Below are 27,009 nucleotides of genomic sequence, written 5' to 3'. Positions count from 1 at the left end.
ATACGGATGTTGAAAAGCCTAACATAAGTTACTATGTAAAATTTCAGTGAAATCGGATTATAAATGCGCTTTTTATGGGGCAAAGGCTTTAAATCGAGAGATCGGTCTACATGGCAGCTATATTCAAATCTGGATCGATCTGGGCAAAATTGAAGTAGGACGTCGAAGAGCCTAACTAAACTCACTGTCTCAAATTTCAGCGACATCGGACAATAAATGCGTCTTTTATGGGCCCAAAAACTTAAATCAAGAAATCGGTCTATATAGCAGCTATATCCAAATCTGAACCGATCTTGGCCAAATTGAAGAAAGATATCGAGGGGCCTAACGCAACTCATTGTCCCAAATTTCAGCAAAATCGGGTAATAAATGTATCTTTTATGGGCCTAACACCATAAATCGAAGGATCGGTCTATATGGCAGCTATATCCAAATCTGAACCGATCTGGGCCAAATTGACAAAGGAAGTCGGAGGGCTCAACACAACTCACTGTCCCGAATTTCAGCGGAATCGGATAAAAAATGTGGCTTTTATGGCCCTTAGACCCTAAATCGGAGGGTCGGTCTATATAGCAGCTATATCCAAATCTGAACCGATCTGAGCCAAATTGACGAAGGATGTCGAAGGGTCCAGCACAACTGACTGTCCCAAATTTCATCAAAATCGGATAATAAATGTGGCTGTTGTGGGCCTAAGACCCTAAATCGGAGGATCGGTCTATATGATAGCTATATCCAAATCTGAACCTATCTAGGCCAAATTAACGATGGAAGTCGTATGGCCTAACACAACTCACTGTCCCGAATTTCAGCGGTATCGGATGCAAAATGTGGCTTTTATGGCCCTTAGTCCCTAAATCGGAGGGTCGGTCTATATGGCAGCTATATCCAAATCTGAACCGATCAGAGCCAAATTGATGAAGGATGTCGAGGGGCTTACCAAAACTCACTGCCCCAAATTTTAGCAAAATCGGATAATAAATGTGGCTTTTATGGGCCTAAGATCCTAAATCGGCGGATCGGTCTATATGGGGGCTATATGAAGATATAGTCCGATATAGCCCATCTTCGAACTTAACCTGCTTATGGACAAAAAAATAATCTGTGCAAAATTTCAGCTCAATATTTTAATTTTTAAAGACTGTAGCGTGATTTCAACAGACAGACGGACAGACGGACGGACATGTCTAGATCGTCTTAGATTTTTACGCTGATCAAGAATATATATACTTTATAGGGTCGGAAATGGATATTTCGATGTGTTGCAAACGGAATGACAAAATGAATATACCCCCATCCTTCGGTGGTGGGTATAAAAATGAGAGGTCAACATTTTTCAACACCCGAAGAAGCTGTTGATTCGTTCAGAATGCATGTTTTGAAGATACCTAAATCAGAGTGGCAAAAGTGCTTAGAGCATTGCTTCCAACGCACGCAAAAGTGGAGAGATTTTAATGGGGAATAGTTTAAAATACAATAAAACGATTTTCGATGAAATATAAAAGGCAACCCTTGTATTCCTTACCGCCATGCCATTTAAAGTCAATGTAAGTCTGTGGCCATCTGTCCGCTGGTTTGTCCGTCCTTCTGTCTATATGTTAAAGTTTCGGGCATAGTATGGTCCTATGGTATGATTCAAATCGGCCAATATCTGATATCTGTTTTTGGGATCAAGCATTCGGCGGCCACCCCTCACCCAACATATTTGCCTACATTGGCAGTAAGAAAGTTATTTGATCCTAAACCCCAAGTTTGATGTTCCCCTTTGGAGCGAAATGTTTGGGGGAAAATAAGTTTCCACAAACTTTTCTTATAAAAGGCAAATTTTTGCGATTTTCATTGCATAAAAGGTTCAGTTCCTTTATGTTCTTTCTATGTAAGTCTAGTCGGTATGAGACAACTTCCAGATGTTTTCTTATTTCACTCATTAACTGTTACTTCGCATCCCAAATGGTTCTGCAACATTTGGTCATTAAATCAAAATTTAATTAGCTTAATTACAACCGCAAAAGGTTCAAAAGCGTAGCCATCCAACAAAATTTTTAATTTTTTTTTTTTCATGCAATACCGATTTTTCTTTGTTATTTTGGAAACCTTTTTTCTCTATGGGGGTTTTTTTTTTGAGTTTTACGCACCAATGGTTGTTATCACAGTTACCGAGTACAGCAATGCCTCGCTGAAAGACCATCGTGTTGCGGTGAAATCGTTGTTTTCAATGAAATTACTGCCACCAAAGCGACCCAAGGCCGTTGTCGCAGCTGCATCTGAGGCCAGATTACCGTTGTTGGACGCACTACCTCCATTGCCACTGCCACCACCCATGCCTGATGAGGATGCCGAGGATGGTGACGAACTGGTTTGGCCAACATTGCGTGTTGCTGCCACTATGGTTCCCTCGAAGCGTCTCAATTGTTCATGTACCAGCATTGTCCAGTTGCGCTCATAGAGGACATTCAATTTTTCTGAAAAAAAAACAAAAAGTATTGAAAAGAGAACATAAGCACGATATGAAAATTTTGCCTAAACTAAAAGTCTTTGGAGAGTTGTTAGGTTGGTGATTTTTTTGTGAGGTTGTCATGGATTTGTGGTAAGGCTGTTAAGCTTTATTTTTCAATATCATTGAAACAAAATTGAAAATTATGTATTTAGTTTGATATCTTGTCTAACGTATAAAAATAAATTAAATAAAATGATCACAGATGGTGCATAATGATGCCGTGGTGAAAATAGGGTACTACATGTTTTGATATCTGATAGGGGGGCGGACCTTCCCCCTTAACCAAATTTTCAGAATCTCCAGATCTCGGTGATGGGTGGTGCGATTTAAGAGAAATTTTGTGTGCTCTCTTACAGTAGCCTCAAAATGAAAATTTGGTATCCAAATTTCGGATGGGGTACCTTGGGGGCCGCCCCACCCTAAAACCTACCCAATACATATTTAGACCAATCAAGACAATATGGGACTCAAACGAAAGGTATTTAAGATAAGAAAACGAATCTGACATCCAATTGTCGGACCAAGTGTTTGGGGGACCGCTCCAACTCCCAAAACACCCCTAAATCAGACATATTTACCGACCATGGCAATATGGGACTCAAATGAAAGTAGAATACGAATATGATATACAAATGTGGGACCAAGCTTCTGGGGGTCCACTTCTTTCCCAAAACACCACCAAACAAGACAATATGAGGCTGACATCCAAATGTGGGGCTAAGTGTTTGGAGGGCCGCCCCTACCATGCAAATGCAAATTTTGCCCATGAACATTCCACTAAGGAACAGGGTCAAACTTCTCACATATCAATGAGTGCAGTCCGATTTAAGTTTTAAGCTCAATGATAAGGGGCCTCCTTTTTATAGCCGAGTCCGAACGGCGTGCCACAGTGCGACACCTCTTTGGAGAAAAGTTTTACATGGCATAGTACCTCACAAATGTTGCCAGCATTTGGAGGGGAAAACCACCGCTGAAAATTTTTTCAGATGGTCTCGCCAGGATTCGAACCCATGCGTTCAGCGTCATAGGCGGACATGCTAACCTCTGCGCTACGGTGGCCTCCTCCCCTACCATAAAACCATCAAATAAAAGGTGATGGAGTGTAAAGCAAAAATTTGAAATTAATATTCGGGAAAAAGAGTCTGTGGGGCCACCCCACCCCCATAACACCACCCATATTGAACGTTTTTGCTAACCATTCCAAAATGGGGCTGTTATAAGAGGTATTTTAGAGTATAACAGGGCCAAGTCACTGAACGACCGCCCCATCCCCCAAAACATCTCCCAACCAGGTCATGTTTTCCGACTATGGGAATATGGGGCTCGAATGAAAGTTATTTGGGAGTAGACCACGATACTGATATCAACAATCGGGACCAACTGTCTAGGAGACGTCCCACCACCATAACACAACCCCCAAATAGGTCGTATTTGCACACCAAGAAAATTTGGGTCTTCAAAACAGTGGAGCTCGATATTGATAGTTTTTAGGGCCCATACCCCAAACCGGACATATTTGTTGACTTTTGCTTTAAGGGGTTTTTAATGAAAGGTATTTGAGATTAGAAAACGAATTTAATATTGAATTTTGAGGCCAATGGCAATATGGGGTTTAAATTAATGATATTTGAAAGTAGAGAACAATGCTGATATACTTTCAGGGCTCCCTTAAATCGGGTATTTTTACCGACCATGTCAATGTTCCCTAGCAGCCGATTCTGTGTACCGGATTGACCCGATGGAACCCTTCATCGGTAAGGGGCTGCCGTCCGTGCCGGGTTTGAAGTGAACCCCGGACCCTAGTTCTATCCGGCTCGCAAGTACCACCTACATTTTCGGTCGATGTAACCGGTGCATGGAGTAGGTGCAATTCTGATCTTGCTCGGACCTTACGTCACAACGTGAGTATATTCGGATTGAATATGTTGTTGTTGTTGTTGTCTATATGTGGAGTCGGCGATCCTCGTCTAGCTCCTACAAATTAGTAAGCTTATTCCGGTTCAATGGACCGATCGCCGTGGGAAAATGATGGCCATTGGTCATTTAAAGGCGTCAATAACTCGCCTTGTCTTATCGAACATCATGCAAATTTGCCCATGAACATCAGGCATCATTCACAAATCAATGAATGCTGTCCGATTCAATTGTGAGCTCAATAATAAGGGACCTCCTTTTTATAGCCGAGTCCGAACAGGGTGCCGCAGAGCGACACCACTTTGGGGAGAAAGTTTTACATGGCAAAGTACTTCACAAATGTCGCCAGCATTAGGAGGGGATAAACACCGCTAAAAAAAATTTGTTCTTTCTCTGAAGGTCTCGCCAGGATTCGAACCAAGGCGTCCAGGGTCATAGGTGGACATGCTAACCTCTGCGCTACGGTGGCTTCCATCGAGTATCATAGGCACTCATTATTTATTCAAGAGCCGGTGCTGCCCAGAGACTCTCCGTTCGATATCGCTGATTATCCACGACTGCAATTGTAGCTACTCCGTATGGATTATTCCACTATCCTCAACCTGTGGACGCTCACTGTAGCTCGCAGTTTATCTTCTCGTGATAACAATGAAGATAACACAGATCGGAGCTCAAAGTTCCAGCCTGTGTGATGCTCATAGTTAGCCCGTGCTGAAAATGTTGCATAGAGACCAGTGGGCGTCTTCGTCGTCGGACTATGTTACTCCTTCGACTTCTCCCGTGCGGCAATATACGCAAGAGTAACACTTAAGCACCAATATAGCCGGGCCAATGCCGGGAAGTGTATCATTCTTGCAATTGAATTGCAACGGTTTCCGAGGCAACATCTACGAGATTTTAATAGTCAGGAACATATTGGTTGTATCATGTTTCAGGGTATTCCCCCTAGGTAACGTCTAGGGGGTCATAGCTTTGGCAGAGCAGATTACAATATCCATGTTCTTCACGGTGAATAAGGATAGCCCCGCTAGCATAACGAGGGGGTGCAGTAGCTCGCCAGACATTTTCACTGCATCCCTTGATCATCTGAGTGGCCTATCCGTGGCAATCCGGACTTTTTATAACCTTCACCATAGGATGGGGGTACTAATTTCGTCATTCTGTTCGTAACTACACGAAATATTCGTCTGAGACCCCATCAAGTATATATATTCTTGATCGTCGTGACATTTAATGTCGATAGCCATGTCCGTCTGTCTGTCCGTCCGTCTGTCTATCGAAAGCAGGCTAACTTTCGAAGGAGTAAAGCTTGCTGCTTGAAATTTAGCACAAATACTTCCTATAAGTGTAGGTCGGTTGAAATTGTAAATGGGCCATATCGGTTCATGTTTTGATATAGCTGCCATATAAACCGATCTCGGGTCTTGACTTCTTGAGCCTCTAGAAGGCGCAATTCTTATCCGATTGGAATGAAAATTTGCGCGACGTATTTTGCTATGATATCTAACAACTGTGCCAAGTGTGGTTCAAAGCGGTCCATAACCCGATATAGCTGTCATATAAACCGATCTTGGGTCTTGACTTCTTGAGCCTCTAGAGGGCGCAATTCTTATCCGATTGGAATGAAATTTTGCACGACGTGTTTTGTTATGATATCTAACAACTGTGCCAAGTGTGGTTCAAAGCGGTCCATAACCTGATATAGCTGTCATATAAACCGATCTTGGGTCTTGACTTCTTGAGCCTCTAGAGGGCGCAATTCTTATCCGATTGGAATGAAATTTTGAACGACGTGTTTTGCTATGATATCCAACAACTGTGCCAAGTGTGGTTCAAAGCGGTCCATAACCTGATATAGCTGTCATATAAACCGATCTTGAGTTTTGACTTCTTGAGCCTCTAGAGGGCGCAATTCTTATCCGATTGGAATGAAATTTTGCACGACGTGTTTTGTTATGATATCCAACAACTTTGCCAAGTATGGTTCAAAGCGGTCCATAACCTGATATAACTGTCATATAAACCGATCTTGGGTTTTGACTTCTTGAGCCTCTAGAGGGCGCAATTCTTATCCGATTTGAATGAATTTTTGCACGACGTGTTTTGTTATGATATTCAACAACTGTGCTGAGTATGGTTCAAATCGGTTCATAACCTGATATAGCTGTCATATAAACCGATCTGGGATCTTGACTTCTTGAGCCTGTAGAGGTGGCAATTCTTATCCGATTTGCCTGAAATTTTGTACGACGGATTCTCTCACGACCATCAACATACGTGTTTATTATAGTCTGAATCGGTCTACAGCCCGATACAGCTCCCATATAAATCGATATCTCTATTTTACTTGTTGTCTCTTTTATCTTTTTTTGCCTAAGAAGAGATGCCGGGAAAAGAACTCGAAAAATGCGATCCATGGTGGAGGGTATATAAGATTCGGCCCGGCCGAATTTAGCACGCTTTTACTTGTTTTGTCTAAGAAGAGATGCCGGGAAAAGAACTCGAGAAATGCGATCCATAGTGGAGGGTATATGGGATTCGGCCCGGCCGAACTTAGCACGCTTTTACTTGTTTTGAGATCAGACCCGTACTTTGCACTATTGACCGACCACCAGGTTTCATAACCTTTGAGAGCCGGACGTTTATCAATCTTAGGAAGGTCGAAGGCCTCATAGATTACACCAACCACCGCTTCAGTGAACTGACACTCCCCTCAAATGTGCTGGATGCTGACAGAAAATTCCGAGACATCATTAACGCAGCAGCCGCTCGCTTTATACCAGCCGGTCGAAAATCCTAAGTGCGCCTAAAATTCCCGGCGCAGGATATGGTACCCACAGACCAGCGTGATTGGATTCGTTACACGGATCCCCAAACAAGTTAGTCAACGAACATAATGTTTAAGCTCAATGATAAAGGGCCTCCTTTTTATTGTCGAATACGAAGGGCGTACCGCATAGCGACGCCACTTGGTGGAGAACTTTAAACATGATAGGAGGCCTCAAAAGTGTTGCTAGAATTAGTAATGGGGATAGCCACCGCTGCAATTATTTCTGATGTTGACGACAAGATTTGAACTCGGGCGCTAACCTCTGCGCCACGGTGACCTTTAATAGCTAACTAGCCAAATTTTTATTGAATTTTATTAAATTAAATTTTTGATTTTTTATTATGTGTGACCATTGGTCCTTCAGATTTATTTTCACATAATGCAGAGCTCATCATAGAAATTTTTGTTTTGTTAAACAAATAAAAACGAGTTTCTGTCCACGTTCTTTAATTACAGCAATTTACAAATTCATTCAACACAAGTGCACTTTCTCGGTCCTCCCACCCAAAACTCAGAGCATTTAATTGTCCACAATTTTACCATCTAATGAAACGAACAGAATAAATGAATGGAAAAAATTTTTGCTTAAATTAAAATAAAAATTGTATAATTATTCAAGTGCTCTCATCAACCATGGCGAAAAAATATAAAGGGCCAGCAACCCTCTCCGGATGGTGGAGGAGAATGCAATTTAGAATTTCTTGTATATGAGCAGGTGTTTGTTGAGAATGGAGGCGGTTGGGTCGCAAAACTGCAGCACCTTTTACATTGTACATCCAGTTAACATTTATAATAAATGACACTGAGGAGACAAATAACTAAGGAGACAACGTTCTCAAACAAATGTCAAGGATGACTGCGATGATGGATATAATTATAGCGAAGACAGCAGTCATGGGAATAATGATATTGCTGCAGAAGTTGGATCACTTTACGTGGAAGAACCTAAAAAAGAGCTAAATGACATTGAATGACAGACAAATTTTATATCTTTCCTTGATGACGCGACTGGGTAACCACTGCGAGACGCGTGGTCTAAGCCCCCTAACATTTGCCAATGACTCCCTTGCAGGTGTATAGGGCAAGAGTCAATTTTCTTGCCCTTCTTAAAATGGAATATTATCTCCTCACAAGACTCAACCAAATCTGTTATTCAAAACAGCAAAAAAGTTTGCTAAAACAGCAGTTTTTGTCTGCTGAAAATGAGAAAACAGACATTACTGCTGTTTCAGCAAATATAGGGCTGTTATTCGGCCAAATCTGCTGTTTTAAGTACACAAATCTGATAAAAAAAATGTTTATACCGTCAACCATAGGATGGGGGTTCTAATTTCGTCATTCTGTATGCAACTACTCCAAATATTCGTCTGAGACCCCAATAACATTTAATTTTGATCTAGCCATGTCCGTCCGTCTGCCAAAATCACGCTTACTTTCGTAGGAGTAAAGCTAGCCGCTTGAAATTTTCCACAAATACTTCTCATTAGTGTAGGTCGATTGGGATTGTAAATGGGCCACATCGGTCCAAGTTTTGATATAGCTGCCATATAAACCGATCTTGGATCTTGACTTCTTGGGTCCCTAGAGGGCGCAATTCTGGTCCGATTTGACAGAAATTTGCACGTGGTGTTTTGACAACTGTGCCAAGTATGGTTCAAATCGGTCCATAATCTGATATAGCTGCCATATAAACCTTGGATCTTGACTTCTTGAGCATCTAGAGTGCGCAATTCTTATCCGATTGGAATGAAATTTTGCACGACGTGTTTTGTTATGATATCCAACAACTGTGCAAAATAAGGTTCAAATCGGTTCATAACCTGATATAGCTGCAATAAAAACCGATCTGGGATCTTGACTTCTTGAGCCTCAAGAGATCGCAATTACTATCCGATTTGCCAGAAATTTTTTATGACGGATTCTCTCATGACCATCAACATACGTGTTTATTATGGTCTGAATCGGTCTATAGCCCGATATAGCTCCCATATAAATCTATCTCTCTATTTTACTTCTTGAGCCCCCAAAGGGCGCAATTCTTATTCGATTTGGCTGACAATTTACACAGGTCTCCAACATATAATTTAAATGTGGTCCACACCGGACCATATCTTTATTTCGCTCTAATAGCAGATCAACTCTTTTCTTATATCCACTTTTGCCTAAGAAGAGATGCCGGGAAAAGAACTCGACAAATGCGATCCATGGTGGAGGGTATATAAGATTCGGCCCGGCCGAACTTAGCACGCTTTTACTTGTTTATACAACACATCGATGTCCGTCCGTCTGTCTGTTGAAATCACGCTACAGTTTTCAAAAATAAAGATATTGAGAGGAAACTTTGCACTGATTCTTTTTTGTCCATAAGCAGGTTAATTTTGAAATGGGCTATATCGGTCCTCCGATTTAGGGTCTTAGGCCCATAAAAGCCACATTTATTATCCGATTTTGCTGAAATTTGGGACAGTGAGTTGTGTTAGGCCCTTCGATGTCCTTCGTTAATTTGGCTCAGATCGGTCCAGATTTGGATATAGCTGCCATATAGACCGATCCTCCGATTTAGAATCTTAGTCCCATAAAGGCCACATTTATTATCCGATTTTGCTGAAATTAGGGACAATAAGTTGTTTTGGGCCTTCGACGTCCCTCGTCAATTTGGCTTAGAACGGTTCAGATTTGGATATAGCTGCCATATAGACCGATCTGCCGATTAAGGGTCTTAGGCCCAAAAAAAGCCATATTTATTATCCGATTTTGCTGAAATTTGGGAAAGTGAGTTGTGTTAGACCCTTCGACATACTCCGTTAATTTGGCAAAGATCGGTCCAGATTTGGATCTAGCTGCCATATAGACCGATCCTCCGATTCAGTGTCTTAGGCCCATAAAAAGCGCATTTATTGCCCTATGTCGGTGAAATTTGAGACAGTGAGTTAGGTTAAGCCCCTTGACATACTTCTGCATTTTGGCACAGATCGGTCCAGTTTTGAATATAGCTGCCATATAGACCGATCCCTCGGTTTTATCTTTTGGGGCCATTAAAAGCAAATTTGTTGTCCGATGCCGCCGCAATTTGGGACAGTGAGTTGTGTTAGGCCCTTCGACATCCTTCTTCATTATACCCACCACCGAAGGATGGGGGTATATTCATTTTGTCATTCCGTTTGCAACACATCGAAATATCCATTTCCGACCCTATAAAGTATATATATTCTTGATCAGCGTAAAAATCTAAGACGATCTAGACATGTCCGTCCGTCTGTCCGTCTGTCTGTTGAAATCACGCTACAGCCTTTAAAAATAGAGATATTGAGCTGAAACTTTGCACAGATTCTTTTTTTGTCCATAAGCAGGTTAAGTTCGAAGATGGGCTATATCGGACTATATCTTGATATAGCCCCCATATAGACCGATCGGCCGATTTAGGGTCTTAGGCCCATAAAAGCCACATTTATTATCCGATTTTGCTGAAATTTGGGACAGTGAGTTGTGTTAGGCCCTTTGACATCCTCCGTGAATTTGGCTCAGATCGGTCCATATTTGGATATAGCTGCCATATAGACCGATATGCCAATTTAGGGTCTTAGGCCCATAAAAGCCACATTTATTATCCGATTTTGCTGAAATTTGGTACAGTGAGTTGTGTTAGGTCCTTCGACATCCTCCGTGAATTTGGCTCAGATCAGTCCAGATTTGGATATAGCTGCCATATAGACCGATCATCCGAATTAGGGTCTAAGTCCCATAAAAGCCACAATTATTATCCGATCTTGCTGAATTTTGGGACAGTGAATTGTATTATTCCTTTCGACATCTTTCTTCAATTTGGCCCAGATCGGTTCAGATTTGGATATAGCTGCCATATAGACCGATTTCTTGATTTATGGTTTTGGGCCCATAAAATGCTTATTTATTATCCGATGTCGCCCAAATTTGGGACAGTGAGTGTGGTTAGGCTCTTCGAAATCCTTCTTCAATTTGGCCCAGATCGGTCGAGATTTGAATATAGCTGCCATATAAACCGATCTTGGATCTTGACTTCTTGGGTCCCTAGAGGGCGCAATTCTGGTCCGATTTGACAGAAATTTGCACGTGGTGTTTTGACAACTGTGCCAAGTATGGTTCAAATCGGTCCATAATCTGATATAGCTGCCATATAAACCTTGGATCTTGACTTCTTGAGCATCTAGAGTGCGCAATTCTTATCCGATTGGAATGAAATTTTGCACGACGTGTTTTGTTATGATATCCAACAACTGTGCCAAGTATGAATCAAATCGGTCTTTAACCTGATATAGCTGTCATATAAACCGATCTTGGATCTTGACTTCTTGAGCTTCTAGAGGGCGCAATTTTTATCCGATTTGGCTGAAATTTTGCACGAAGTATTTTGTTATGATATCCAACAACTGTGCAAAATAAGGTTCAAATCGGTTCATAACCTGATATAGCTGCAATAAAAACCGATCTGGGATCTTGACTTCTTGAGCCTCAAGAGATCGCAATTACTATCCGATTTGCCAGAAATTTTTTATGACGGATTCTCTCATGACCATCAACATACGTGTTTATTATGGTCTGAATCGGTCTATAGCCCGATATAGCTCCCATATAAATCTATCTCTCTATTTTACTTCTTGAGCCCCCAAAGGGCGCAATTCTTATTCGATTTGGCTGACAATTTACACAGGTCTCCAACATATAATTTAAATGTGGTCCACACCGGACCATATCTTTATTTCGCTCTAATAGCAGATCAACTCTTTTCTTATATCCACTTTTGCCTAAGAAGAGATGCCGGGAAAAGAACTCGACAAATGCGATCCATGGTGGAGGGTATATAAGATTCGGCCCGGCCGAACTTAGCACGCTTTTACTTGTTTATACAACACATCGATGTCCGTCCGTCTGTTTGTTGAAATCACGCTACAGTTTTCAAAAATAAAGATATTGAGAGGAAACTTTGCACTGATTCTTTTTTGTCCATAAGCAGGTTAATTTTGAAATGGGCTATATCGGACTATGTCTTCATATAGCCCCATATAGACCGATCCTCCGATTTAGGGTCTTAGGCCCATAAAAGCCACATTTATTATCCGATTTTGCTGAAATTTGGGACAGTGAGTTGTGTTAGGCCCTTCGATGTCCTTCGTTAATTTGGCTCAGATCGGTCCAGATTTGGATATAGCTGCCATATAGACCGATCCTCCGATTTAGAATCTTAGTCCCATAAAGGCCACATTTATTATCCGATTTTGCTGAAATTTGGGACAATAAGTTGTTTTGGGCCTTCGACGTCCCTCGTCAATTTGGCTTAGAACGGTTCAGATTTGGATATAGCTGCCATATAGACCGATCCGCCGATTAAGGGTCTTAGGCCCAAAAAAAGCCATATTTATTATCCGATTTTGCTGAAATTTGGGAAAGTGAGTTGTGTTAGACCCTTCGACATACTCCGTTAATTTGGCAAAGATCGGTCCAGATTTGGATCTAGCTGCCATATAGACCGATCCTCCGATTCAGTGTCTTAGGCCCATAAAAAGCGCATTTATTGCCCTATGTCGGTGAAATTTGAGACAGTGAGTTAGGTTAAGCCCCTTGACATACTTCTGCATTTTGGCACAGATCGGTCCAGTTTTGAATATAGCTGCCATATAGACCGATCCCTCGGTTTTATCTTTTGGGGCCATTAAAAGCAAATTTGTTGTCCGATGCCGCCGCAATTTGGGACAGTGAGTTGTGTTAGGCCCTTCGACATCCTTCTTCATTATACCCACCACCGAAGGATGGGGGTATATTCATTTTGTCATTCCGTTTGCAACACATCGAAATATCCATTTCCGACCCTATAAAGTATATATATTCTTGATCAGCGTAAAAATCTAAGACGATCTAGACATGTCCGTCCGTCTGTCCGTCTGTCTGTTGAAATCACGCTACAGCCTTTAAAAATAGAGATATTGAGCTGAAACTTTGCACAGATTCTTTTTTTGTCCATAAGCAGGTTAAGTTCGAAGATGGGCTATATCGGACTATATCTTGATATAGCCCCCATATAGACCGATCGGCCGATTTAGGGTCTTAGGCCCATAAAAGCCACATTTATTATCCGATTTTGCTGAAATTTGGGACAGTGAGTTGTGTTAGGCCCTTTGACATCCTCCGTGAATTTGGCTCAGATCGGTCCATATTTGGATATAGCTGCCATATAGACCGATCATCCGAATTAGGGTCTAAGTCCCATAAAAGCCACAATTATTATCCGATCTTGCTGAAATTTGGGACAGTGAATTGTATTATTCCTTTCGACATCTTTCTTCAATTTGGCCCAGATCGGTTCAGATTTGGATATAGCTGCCATATAGACCGATTTCTTGATTTATGGTTTTGGGCCCATAAAATGCTTATTTATTATCCGATGTCGCCCAAATTTGGGACAGTGAGTGTGGTTAGGCTCTTCGAAATCCTTCTTCAATTTGGCCCAGATCGGTCGAGATTTGAATATAGCTGCCATATAGACCGATATCGCGATTTAAGGTCTTGGCCCCATAAAAGGCGCATTTATAATCCGATTTCACTGAAATTTGACACAGTGACTTATGTTAGGCTTTTCGACATCCGTCTCGTATATGGTTCAGATCGGTTTATTTTTAGATATAGCTAGTGTACTTTTAGTATTTGGTCCAAATCGGAACATATTTTGATATAACTGATATGGGACATAAGTTATGAAATTTTCACCGAATTTTGATGAAAGGTGGTTTACATATATTCCCGAGGTGGTGGGTATCCAAAGTTCGGCCCGGCCGAACTTAACGCCTTTTTACTTGTTTTCACTCAGATCGGTCCAGATTTAGATATAGCTGCGATATAGACCAGTCTCTGAATTTAATGTTTTCGGTCCATAAAAGGCGCATTTATTTTCCGATGTTGCCGAAATTTGGGCCCTTTTGTCGTCCTTCGTCAATTTGGCTCAGATCGTTCCAGATTTGGATATAGCTGCCGTATAGACCGATCCTCCGATTTAGCGTCTTAGACCCAAAAAAGCCACATTTATTATCGGATTTTGCTGAAACTTGGGACAGTGAGTTGTGTTAGGCCCTTCGACGTCCTTCATCAATTTGGATCAGATCGGTCAGACTTGGATATAGATTGAGAACGGTTTATTCTTAGATATAGCTACGAAAAAGGCCAATATTTAGTTATCCACAATTGAACAGTGACTTGTACTTATTAGTATTTGGTTCAAATCAAATCATATCGCGATAGAACGGCTATCGGACATAAGTTTTTGATGAAGTGTGGTTTGCATATATACCCGAGGTGGTGAGTATCCAAAGTTCGGCCCGGCCGAACTTAACGCCTTTTTACTTTTTTTCCATTAGCAGGTTAAGTTCGGAGATGAGCTATATCGTACTATATCTCAATACAGCCCTCATATAGACCGATCCGCCGATTAAGAGTCTTAGGCCCACAAAAGCCACATTTATTATCCGATTTTGCTAAAATTTGGAACAGTGAGTTGTGTTAGGACCCTCAATATCCTTCGTCAATTTGGCCCAGATCGGTCCAGATTTAAATATAACTGCCATAATTTGGTACAGTGAGTTGTGTTAGGTCCTTCAACATTCTTATACAGTTTGGCTCAGATTGGTTCAGATTTAGATAAAGCTGCCATATAGACAAATCTCTCGATTTAAGTTTTTGGGCCCATAAAAGGCGCATTTTTTTGTCCAATATCGCCGACATTTCGGACAGTGAGTTATGATAAGCCCCTTGACATACTTCTGCAATATGGTACAGATTGGTTCAGATTTGGATATAGCTGCCATATAGCCCGATCTCTCGATTTAAGGTTTTGGACCCATAAAAATCGCATTTATTTTCCGATGTCGCCGAAATTTGGGACAGTGAGTTCGACTTTCCTCTTCAATTTGGTACAAATCGGTCCAGATTTGGATATTGCTGCCATACAGATCGATCTTCCGATCTCTGACAGTGACCTATTTAAGGTTTTCAACATCCGTGTATATACGTGTCGTATATGGTTCAGATCGGTGTATTTTTAGATTTAGCTACTAAAAGGGCCAATATTTTGTTATACACAATTGAACAGTGACTTAGTATTAGGTCCAAATCGGACATTATATGGATATAGCTGCTATGGGGCATAAGGTATGCATTTTCACCGGATTTTGACGAAAGGTGGTTTACATATATACCCGAGGTGGTGGGTATCCAAAGTTCGGCCCGGCCGAACTTAACGCCTTTTTACTGGTTAATTCCTTTTTTTGGGTAGGATGAGGGGAGGGGGATTTCCCTCTGACACTTCCTTTCATTTGAGTACAATATATTCTCGGTCGTTCAATACGATAGATTGGTTTTGTTTTTATTGTGAGGATAGGGGGTCGTTCGCCCCGACGATAAGACCCAAAAGACAATTTATTTGAGTCCTTTATTGTTGCAATCTATATGTCCTGCTGAATGGAAGGACATTCGATTTTAGATTTGAACTCTACTGTCATAAACCTTTCTTTTAATTCCCATTTTACCCTGATCGAACTACACGTCCTATTGAAGGGTATTTAGTGGTTGGGCCGGTCCCAGACTCTGTCTCAAATGTCTGTATCAGATTCGTAGTCAACTCCCAAAGACATTTCATTTGATACCCATAATGTGACGTTGGACATTCATGCCCGTTTTGGGGGTTTGTGGGGCAGGGTTGGTGCCGTAGACAACTTGGAGCAAATTCGTATAACAGATGTGTACTCTACTTCCAAACACCTTTCATTTAATACCCACATTGTCTCAATCGGTAAATATGTATGGGGGTTTTGGGGGTGTTGGGAGGCGCATCAGATACCAAGGAATATATACTTCTTACTCTACTTCAAAATACCTTTCATTTGATATAAATATTGTCGCAATTGGTGAATATGCCAAGCTAAAGGGTATTGGGATGCCCCTCAGACACAAAGCAATACATTTTTAAGTCAGATTTTTACTCAACTTTCAAATCTCTTTCATTTGATACCCATATTGCCCAAAGCGGTAAAAGTGCCCTGTTGGGTGGTGTTTTTAGGGGTGGGGGACCCACGATTCTTAGTGCGAAATTTTTAAGACAACTTCGTATTCTACTCTTAAACACCTTTTATTTGATACCCATGTTATCCCAGTCGGTAACTATGTGCGTTCGGGTGAGTTTTGGGATGGGGCGTCCCCCCATGTTATTTGACCCCAAAATGTTTTACCATATTCGTGTTTTTGGGGTACCATGAGGTGACATACAAAATTTGGTTTAAATGCTTGAACCCATCTCCGAGAACTGGCGTTTTTGAAAATGGGGTACGGGGGAGGGAATATTCTGAATTCGAGCGCTTAATAATCGTATTTTACCGATAACATTTATTTAAATAAAATTTATTTTAGTTAGTGCTTAAGCTTAAAATTTCCTGCTTTCTTCCTCTCATTCTCTCTCACCACTAACTCCCCAAATCCTCCGTGTAAAATGTTTAACCTACAACAGGTAGTGCATTATTCATTTTAAAGTGGACACTACAAGCTGTTGGTGAAAGAAAAAACGGAGGCAACAATGACACCAACAGCAACAGTTGATAAACAGATGCCGTTTTAATGAATAGCGGTAGAGGTTGAAGAGCGACAACAGGATCAATTTACATGAATACGAATAATTTTGTGGCTGCAGTTTGGAATTCATTTATTCATGAATAACAAAGTTCACTGACTTTTGATGTGTTTGAATTGTGTGAAAAATATCAATTGATGCATTTTTGCATTGGACTTCATTGTTTGTCTTAATCAATCATTTTATTTGTTCGACTGAAATCAATATAGGGCGAATTGCAATTATTGACTGGCAAACGCTGATAAATGACAAGATTTAAAACAATAGACAATAAACAATTGAAAAATTCACACTTATAATCCCAAATAAGGTATGGTAATAAATTGGGCTGTTTAAAATTTTAATGACATCATTTAAAGGAAATAGTTCATTAATATTTTGTTTTTCAATAAATTTTCATTTAATCAAATCTTATATATAAAAATGAATTTGTTTTTGCTTGTTTATGTGCTCCTTATAGACTCAGAAACGGCTGAACCGATTTTCTTGAAATTTTCACAGATGCATAATGATCCCGTGGTGGAAATGGGGTACTAAATTTTTTGATATCTGAAGGGGGACGGACCCTCCCCCTTACCCTAATTTTCAGAAACGCCAGATCTCGGAGATGGGTTATGCGATTTAAGCGAAATTTTGTGTACTCTCATATAGTACCCTAAAAATAAAAATTTGGTATCCGAATTTCGGATGGGGTACCTAGGGGGGCCGCCCCATCCTAAAACCTACCAAACATATATTTAGACCAATCACGACAATATGGGACTCAAATGAAAGGTATTTAGGATAAGAAAACGTATCTGATATCCAATTGTCGGACCAAGTGTTTGGGGGGACCACCCCAACCCCAAAACACTCCTAAATCGGACATATTTACCGACCATGGCAATATGGGACTCATATTAAAAGGTATTTGCAAGTAGAATACGAATCTGATATCCAAATGTGGGACCACGTTTCTGGGGGTCCACCCTTTCCCCAGAACACCCCCCAAACTGGACTTATTTATTGACCATGGCAATATGGGGCTTAAATAAAAGGTATTTTAGTGTAGAATTTGAAACTGATATCCAAATATGGGACCAAGTGTTTGGGGGGCCGCCTCTCCCCAAAAATATCCCCCAAGGGGACAAATTTACGACCATAGCAATATGGGGCTCAAATGAAAGGTCTTTGGGAGTAAAGCAAGAATCTGATATCAATATTCGGGAAAAGTCTCTATGAGGCAACCCCACTCCCACAACACCACCCAAATAGGAAGTATTTGCCGACTATTGCAATATGAGGCTCAAAAAAGAGGGTTTTTAGAGTAGAACACGAATCCGATATATATTTTCAAGGCCAACTCAATGAGTGGCCGCCCATCCCCCAAAACACCCCCCAAGCCGGTCATGTTGCCGACTATGGAAATATGGGGCTCAAATTAAAGGTATTTGGGAGTAGCCCACGTATCTGATATCAACATTAGGGACCAACTGTCAGGGGAATGTCCCACCACCGTCACAACCCCCAAATAGGACATTTTTGCTCACCAAGACAATTTAGGTCTTAAAGAGAGGGGAACTAAATATTCATAGTTTTTAGGGCCAATACCCCAAACCGGACATATTTGCTGACTTTTGCAATAAAGAGTTTAAATGAGATTAGAAAACGAATTTGATATCCAATTTTGAGGGCAATGGCAATATGGGGTTCAAATAAATGATATATAGATATATGAGAATAGAGCACGCTGCTGATATATTTTCAGGGCTTAGTGTTTGGGGGACCATCCCAAACCCCAAAACACCCCTAAATCGTGCATATTTGCAGACCATGTCAATGTGGAGTTTAAATGAAAGGTATTGGGGGGTAGAGCAAGAATTGATATCCACTTTCGGGACCAATTTTCTGGGGGTCTACCCCTTTCCCAAAATACCCTACAAACAGCAATTTTTTAGTGACAATCGCAATATGGGGCTCAAATAAAGTTATTTGGGAGTAGAATACGAATTTGATATCCAAATGAAGGACCATATATTTAGGGCATCACCCCTTCCCCAAAACACCCCCAAAGGGAACAAATTTTTCGACCATGCCAATATGTGACTCAAATGAAAGGTATTTGAGATTAGAAAACGAATTTGATAACCTATTTTGGGATCATGTGTTTGGAGGACGCCTCATCCTGTAAACTCCTCTTAAGCCAATGACAATATGGGGTTAAATAAATGTTATTTGAGACAAGAGTACGATGCTGATATTTTTTCAGGGCCAAGTATCTGGGGGACCACCTCTCCCCCAAAAACACCACTAAATCAGACATCATGAGAATATCGGGCTGAAAAAAAGTATTTTAAGAATGGAGTACAGCTTACGTCCAAACTTAAGTTCGTAGACCAATAAAGATCATATGGGATTCAGACAAAGGTACTTGTATTGTTAAACTGTTAGTCAAGTTAGCATGGTATTACACTAAAAGATCTTTAATTGTCGAAAATAAATATTGCAAGGAAACTTTTGTTCTATATAAAGTAAAAGAAGGCGCAGCGGAGCGGGCTCGGGTCAGCTAGTAGCCTATAACGAATGCTGACTGAAGATCCGTTATGCAGAAAGGGCGAAAGTGTCTTGAAGATCGCATAACCCAAGGCTAAACCTTGGGGTCTCAATGTTTTCCTAGAAAAGACTAAAATCTGTTTGTTTACGAAGAACTGGTGTAGTCAGTAGTGTTCCGAAAAGGCTCACAGATATTGGGCACTATGTTGACGGGGCGTAGGTTCGAAATTGGGCATGAATACAAGAATAGTTCACTGGCTCTACAGCGGCGTGATTATAGCAATACTTACTTACTTCTCAGTAGGTTGGTGGACTGTTGTGGAGAAAAAGTGCATTGTAAGTATAAAATAACAGGTTCAGAGAACATGTTGTCTTGGCATCAGGCGGAGCGATGAGGTTCACGTCCACTATGACCCCGGAAACTATTCTAGATATCCTAAACATACACATACAGATTAAGTGTGAGACATCCACTGCGGCTATGAAACTTAAGGCGATGGGAGAATGAATAGACATATATGCCGGTTATACAATCGCTGTATAATCGAGTCTATGTTAGGAAACCTAAAAACGACACTTGAGGTCGAGTGCGAGGTTCTTTTGACAAAGGCACAGTCTTGGATTGACGGAACACTGGTACTGCCATCTGGGAGACCGTGCTACACAAATGGACCAATGCTGCAAGACAGATTGGGCTTGGGGTCTTCATTGAGAACCAAAGGAATGAGATCTATTTTTGGACTGCCTGACCATAATACGGTCCTGCTGGAGGAGATTCGGGCGAGGTGGTGTGGGGTTAACGCAAGGACGTCGAGTGTGAACATCTTTACGGATAGTAAACAGGCCATCAAATCCAGAACGACAAGATCACGAACAGTCTTGGAGTGTTAGAACGAGATTAACGCCATCTCTGAGGATGGCACGGTTCTCATCGTTTGGGTGCCAGGTTAGACGGAGTAAGGGTGAATGAAGAAGCAGACGATTTGGCAATGAAGGCCATTGGACTGTAGTCAATAAACTTGGGTGAAAGCAAAGCCTTTCCCGTCAAAGCAACCCGAGTTAAGGGAGTAGGCGACGAACGTGAAATGGCCGGTAGGACGACGAAAATCCTATGGGAGATCAGAATCGGGAAAAGGCGAGGCTATTACTGAAAAAAAGTAAGCAGGATATCAGTAAGGTATCATAAAGGGACACATAGAACTACGAGCACAAAATCGGTGCGGCAAAGATAACATGTGTGGAGCATATGGGAAAGATGATGAATCATTGCACAGTGGGAGAAAATCAAAAAAAAAAAACAAGTAAAAAAGCGTTAAGTTCGGCCGGGCCGAACTTTGGATACCCACCACCTTGGGTATATATGTAAACCTCCTTTCATCAAAATTCGGTGAAAATTACATACCTTATGTCCCATATCAGTTATATCAATAATAATTTGGACCAAATGCTAATAAGTACACTAGCAATATCTAAAAATAAAAATAAACCGATCTGAACCATATACGACACGGATGTCGAAAAGCCTAACATAAGTCACTGTGTCAAATTTCAGTGAAATCGGATTATAAATTGCGCCTTTTATGGGCCCAATACTTTAAATCGAGATATCGGTCTACATGGTAGCTATATCCAAATCTGGACCGATTTGGGCCAAGTTGCATAAAAGTGTCGAAGAGCGTAACTGTAACACTGTCCCAAATTTCGGACAATAAATGACTCTTTTATGGGCCCAAAACCTTAGATCGAGAGATCGGTCTATATGACAGCTATATTGAAATCTGGACCGATCTGGGCAAAATTGAAGAAGGACTTCAAAGAGCCTAACCAAACTCACTGTCTCAAATTTCAGCGACATCGGACAATAAATGCGTTTTTTATGGCCCCAAAACCTAAAATCTAGATATCGGTCTATATGGCAGCTATATCCAACTCTGGACCGATCTGTGCGATATTGCAGAAGTATGTCAAGGGGCTTAACTTAACTCACTGTCCTAAATTTCGGCGACATCGGACAATAAATGAGCATTTTATGGGCCCAAATTCATAAATCAAGAAATCAGTCTATATGGCAGCTTTATTCAAATCTGAACCGATCTGGATCAAATTGAAGAAATATGTCGAAGGGCCTAACACAACTCACTGTCCAAAATTTCAGCAAAATCGGACAATAAATGTGGCTTTTATGGACCTAACACCATAAATCGGAGGATCGGTCTATATGGCAGCTATATCCAAATCTGTACCGATCTGAGCCAAATTAATGTAGCATGTCGATGGGCCTTACACAATTCACTGTCACGAATTTCATCAAAATCGGATATTAAATGTGGCTTTTGTGGGCCTAAGACCCTAAACCGGAGGATCGGTCTATATGGCAGCTATATCCAAATCTGAACCGATCTGGGCCAAATTAACAGAGGAAGTCGAAAGGCCTAACACAACTCACTGTCCCAAATTTCAGCAAAATCGGATAATAAATGTGGCTTTAATGGGCCTAAGACCCTAAATCGGCGGATCGGTCTATATGGGGGCTATATCAAGATATAGTCCGATATAGCCCATCTTCGAACTTATGGACAAAAAAAGAATCTGTGCAAAATTTCAGCTCAATATCTTTATTTTTAAAGGCTGTAGCGTGATTTCAACAGACAGACGGACAGACGGACGGACATGTCTAGATCGTCTTAGATTTTCACGCTGATCAAGAATATATATACTTTATAGGGTCGGAAATGGATATTTCGATGTGTTGCAAACGGAATGACAAAATGAATATACCCCCATCCTTCGGTGGTGGGTATAAAAACTAATAAAAAATATATGCAAAATTTGCAATGGTTCGAGCTGAGATGTCAACGAGATCGTGTGCTAAATTTCAAGGCACTAGCTGGTCTATGGGACTCTAGGCAGACCCCTAAATTTGGTCAACATTATTTCGAACAATTGTTCGGTCTGCCAAATTTTATTTCTGCGGACATGTCTAAATCGGCCAATAATGTGACGACGACCAAAAATACTTTTCAGTGGTTCTCAGATCATTATTTCGATGTGTTACAAACGGAATGACGAAATAGGTATACCCCCATCTTATGGTAGCGGGTATAATAAGTAACCTTGAAAAACTTCTAAATCATGAATTCCGTGTTGCTTACGAAATTCTTAGTCGTTTTTCATTCTATGCCCTTAAGATGGTTCCAGTCTGACATCGAATCCGCACCCAAGTGCCGGAGTCTGTTAGCGGCGAAAGCCGGGCATATACAGAGGATATGTTCCAATTTCTCATCATCTTCCCTACATGCCCTCTACAATCGATCACTTGACGCACTTATTCTGCATAAGTGGGCCCGTGGTCTTATGTGACCCTTGAAGATACTGAAAGTTAAAATGCTATAATTCTTACTCCCTTTCAGTAATAGCCTCGGCTTCTCACCTTTCTGATCTCCCAAAGGATTTTCGTCGTCCTACCGACAGTTACGTCATTCCACACTGTTACATGTGTTGATCGCCTATGCCCTAACTCGGAATGCGTCGCCCGAAGGGTTTTGGATTAACTAAGTTTAACGGTGGCAGTCCTCTGGACTTCAATGCCAAGCTGTCTGCTGTTTTATACCCCCGTACTCCGCAATGGCCTGGCAACCAAAAGATGCGGATCATGCCATATTCAGATAAGGCGTTAATTTCCATTTGATACTCCAAGACTGTTTTTGACCTTACTGCCTGGTTGTCATGGCCATGGGTGGCAGTGTACCGTTTAGGCAGTCGGAAACAGATCTCAGTCCCTGGGTGCTCAATGTAGACCCGCATACACACTCTGTCCTTTATCTTTGATACATCCGCCTACCATAAACTTCCAGATGCCAACACCAGCGAATCGTCAATCCAATCCGCTGGCAACAGTGCCTCACACTCACCTCACCTCGTGTATTGTCTCAGGTTTCCGATCGGAAACCTCTTCCATTCCTAGTAGGTTTCCATCATCGCCTCGATTATACCGCGATGGTGTGACCTATTCGCTTCCTTTATCCATTTTTATACCCTCCACCATAAGATGGGGGGTATACTAATTTCGTCATTCTGTTTGTAACTACTCGAAATATTCGTCTGAGACCCCATAAAGTATATATATTCTTGATCGTCGTGAAATTTTATGTCGATCTAGCCATGTCCGTCCGTCTGTCCGTCCGTCCGTCCGTCCGTCCGTCCGTCCGTCCGTCTGTCTGTCGAAAGCACGCTAACTTCCGAAGGAGTAAAGCTAGCCGCTTGAAATTTTGCACAAATACTTCTTATTAGTGTAGGTCGGTTGGTATTGTAAATGGGCCATATCGGTCCATGTTTTGATATAGCTGCCATATAAACCGATCTTGGGTCTTGACTTCTTGAGCCTCTAGAGTGCGCAATTCTTATCCGATTGGGATGAAATTTTGCACGACGTGTTTTGTTATAACATCCAACAACTGTGATAAGTATGGTTCAAATCGGTCCATAACCTGATATAGCTGCCATATAAACCGATCTTGGGTCTTGACTTCTTGAGCCTCTAGAGTGCGCAATTCTTATCCGATTGGAATGAAATTTTGCACGACGTGTTTTGTTATGATATCCAACAACTGTGCCAAGTATGGTTCAAATCGGTTCATAACCTGATATAGCTGCCATATAAACCGATCTTGGGTCTTGACTTCTTGAGCCTCTAGAGTGCGCAATTCTTATCCGATTGGGATGAAATTTTGCACGACGTGTTTTGTTATAACATCCAACAACTGTGATAAGTATGGTTCAAATCGGTCCATAACCTGATATAGCTGCCATATAAACCGATCTTGGGTCTTGACTTCTTGAGCCTCTAGAGGGCGCAATTCTTATCCGATCAGAATGAATTTTTGCACGACGTGTTTTGTTACGATATCCAACAACTATAACAAGTATGGTTCAAATCGGTTCATAACCTGATATAGCTGTCATATAAACCGATCTTGGGTCTTGACTTCTTGAGCCTCTAGAGGGCGCAATTCTTATCCAATTTGAATGAATTTTGGCACGTAGTATTTTGTTATGATATCCAACAACTGTGCCAAATATGGTTCAAATCGGTTCATAACCTGATATAGCTGCCATATAAACCGATCTGGGATCTTGACTTCTTGAGCCTCTAGAGGTCGCAATTATTATCCGATTTGCCTGAAATTTTGTACGACGGATTCTCTCATGACCATTAACATACGTGTTTATTATGGTCTGAATCGGTTTATAGCCTGATATAGCTCCCATATAAATCGATCTCTCTATTTTACTTCTTGAGCCCACAAAGGGCGCAATTCTTATTCGAATTAGCTGACATTTTACACAGGTCTCCAACATATAATTTAATTGTGGTCCAAACCCGACCATATCTTGATATCGCTCTAATAGCAGAGCAAATTTTTTCGATTGTCTTTTTTTGCCTAAGAAGAGAGCCGGGAAAAGAACTTGGCAAATGCGATCCATGGTGGAGGTTATATAAGATTCGGCCCGGCCGAACTTAGCACGCTTTTACTTGTTATTTGTAATCCTGCTGACATTGTCGCCAATATCCTCTTTGGACAATCTAAAGTATCCAACGTAAGTCTTTTTCTAGGTAGTCTTCCGAGTGTCTCAGTGAGTTTGAGTCGCAGACTTCCACCTAAACCCAACCTAACATAGAGTTTCAAATCACCTTTCTCTAATAGAACTCTAAATTGCATTTAACACTCAATAGAATATTTTTCTTCTTTTGAAGCTTTAATTTTAAACTAAAAAGTTTTCTCGTTTTGGACTTGGTTATGGTTTTATGGTGTCATGGAATTAACTCCTTTGTTTGTGTTTCCGTTTCCTTCTTTCCATAATTGTTCGCTTAGTGTTTTGTGTTGCATACATTAATGCACACTAGAATTTTATAGCATACCCCGTAACTTTGAGCTTACCTGTTATTATCCACAACTCTTTGAGGCATTCCTCTCGTGATTTGGCTATAATGGCGGACTTGCTAATATCCTGTGGAGCTTCGAGCAAAGGAAATACCAAGGCACCCATTATTGTGTAGCCAATAACCATAACGACCAGACCTGGTGTGGAGAAAACAAGTTTGAGGGCACGACTTAAACAATTGTGGAGAGTGTTGGAACGTGTGTGCCTGTTGCTGCTGAGGTGGTATTTGGTCTCGCTGATATAGTGTTGCTGTTGCTGTAGCTGCTGCTGTTGCGAATGATGATATTGCAGCTGTTGTTGATGTTGTGCTAACTGTTGTTTTTGTTGATGCTGCTGCTGCTGCTGCTGATGATGATGATGGTGGTGTATTAAATTGTTTCCACTATAGCTGTTCGAATTGGCTTTTGTATTGGCCAAAAGTAGTGGCTGGTGTTGTTGCTGCTGCTGTTGAAGTTGCTGAGTTTGTTGTTGCAATAGTTCTTCATCCTCTATTAAGCCGGATATCGCCTTTTCAACGTCCGACATTGTAAATTGCAAGTGAAGAATATAAAAACTATTTCACTCATTGATGGTTGCTCGTCGTCCAAGTCCTCATCAACAACAACAACAGACATTTAGCTGAGATTGAAACACTTTGTAAAGCTTAGAGGGGATGTTAAAAACAAAACCAGAGCTACTTTGGATGCTTTGATGCCTTCAAACAAAAAAGCTGGCTCTTGCAATTAATGTTGTAAATGTTTTTCGTTTTTCTCTACAGCCCTGTGTTGCAAACAAAATTTTGGGCTTTTCTTTTCACTGAAGTTTTTTTCTTCGGAGATTTTAGTTCAACAACATTTATGGAAATGCTCTTGAATGGCTGTCTGTTGTGTTTCTCTTTTTTTGGGAGGGAGATTTAAGCCTATTAAGTTGTTGATGTGTTGCCTTAGCTTTGTCGCTATTCTCTTAAATCATGTCGTGTGTTATTTGCCATTTTATGGCCCTTATAGCCTCCTCTTTAGACGCTTGTTAGCTGTTTGCTGCTGATGTTGCTGTCGCTGCTGATGTTGCTGTTGTCGTTGCTGTTGTTGTTGCTGTTGCTTGTAATGCCATTGTTAAATTGCATTGTTAAGTCTATTGCATGTCGCTTTCGCCCTCTTTTTTTTTTTTTTGTTTGCTAGTATGGCTGGCTTTTGGTTGCTTCTTCTATGGCCTCATACTTAAATGTCCTTATATGCCACTTTGGCGTTGTTGCCGGCAATGTGTTGTATGACATTATTGCTCAGATGACAGCCTGCAAAACAAGGATAAGCTTAAAAGTATGTTAAACATAATGCCATTTAGCCTAGAAAAATGGAGAGAAAACTGGGTTAGCATCTTGAGATGAAAGTCTTTAAGATCACATGGAAAGAAACACGTTTTGGGTTGTAAAAGACATTTAAATAAGTAAGAGATGAAGAGGGCCGGATCTTATATACCCTCCTCCATGGATCGCATTTGACATGTTCTTTGAATGGCTTTTTCAAATTTATGGCATATACATCAAGTTATGGACCGATTTGGACCATACTTGTCGGCCGGGCCGAAACTTATATACCCTCCACCGTGGATCGCATTTGTCGAGTTCTATGTGCGGTATCTCTTTTTAGGCAAACAAAGAATAATGAATAAGAA

General features: G+C 41.0%; 1 protein-coding gene across 1 annotated transcript in view; it reads right to left on the bottom strand.

The window, feature by feature from the left end:
* LOC106093199 (uncharacterized) overlaps positions 1 to 26,622 on the bottom strand; it is a 146,404-nt gene extending 119,782 nt beyond the window's left edge. The window contains exons 1-2 of the mRNA XM_059369282.1: positions 25,356 to 26,622; positions 2,136 to 2,462 (exon numbers count right to left, since the gene is read on the bottom strand). Of these exons, the coding sequence (XP_059225265.1) occupies positions 2,136 to 2,462; positions 25,356 to 25,884 (856 nt within the window). The 5' untranslated portion in view covers positions 25,885 to 26,622. The remainder of the gene's footprint in view (positions 1 to 2,135; positions 2,463 to 25,355) is intronic.
* Positions 26,623 to 27,009: the final 387 nt, after the last annotated feature.

This window comes from Stomoxys calcitrans, chromosome 5 (genome assembly GCF_963082655.1).
Source record: "Stomoxys calcitrans chromosome 5, idStoCalc2.1, whole genome shotgun sequence".
Classification (NCBI taxonomy): Eukaryota; Metazoa; Arthropoda; class Insecta; order Diptera; family Muscidae; genus Stomoxys; species Stomoxys calcitrans.
The sequence above is the reverse complement of the archived record's forward strand: the minus strand, read 5'-3'. Positions and strand labels throughout refer to the sequence as shown.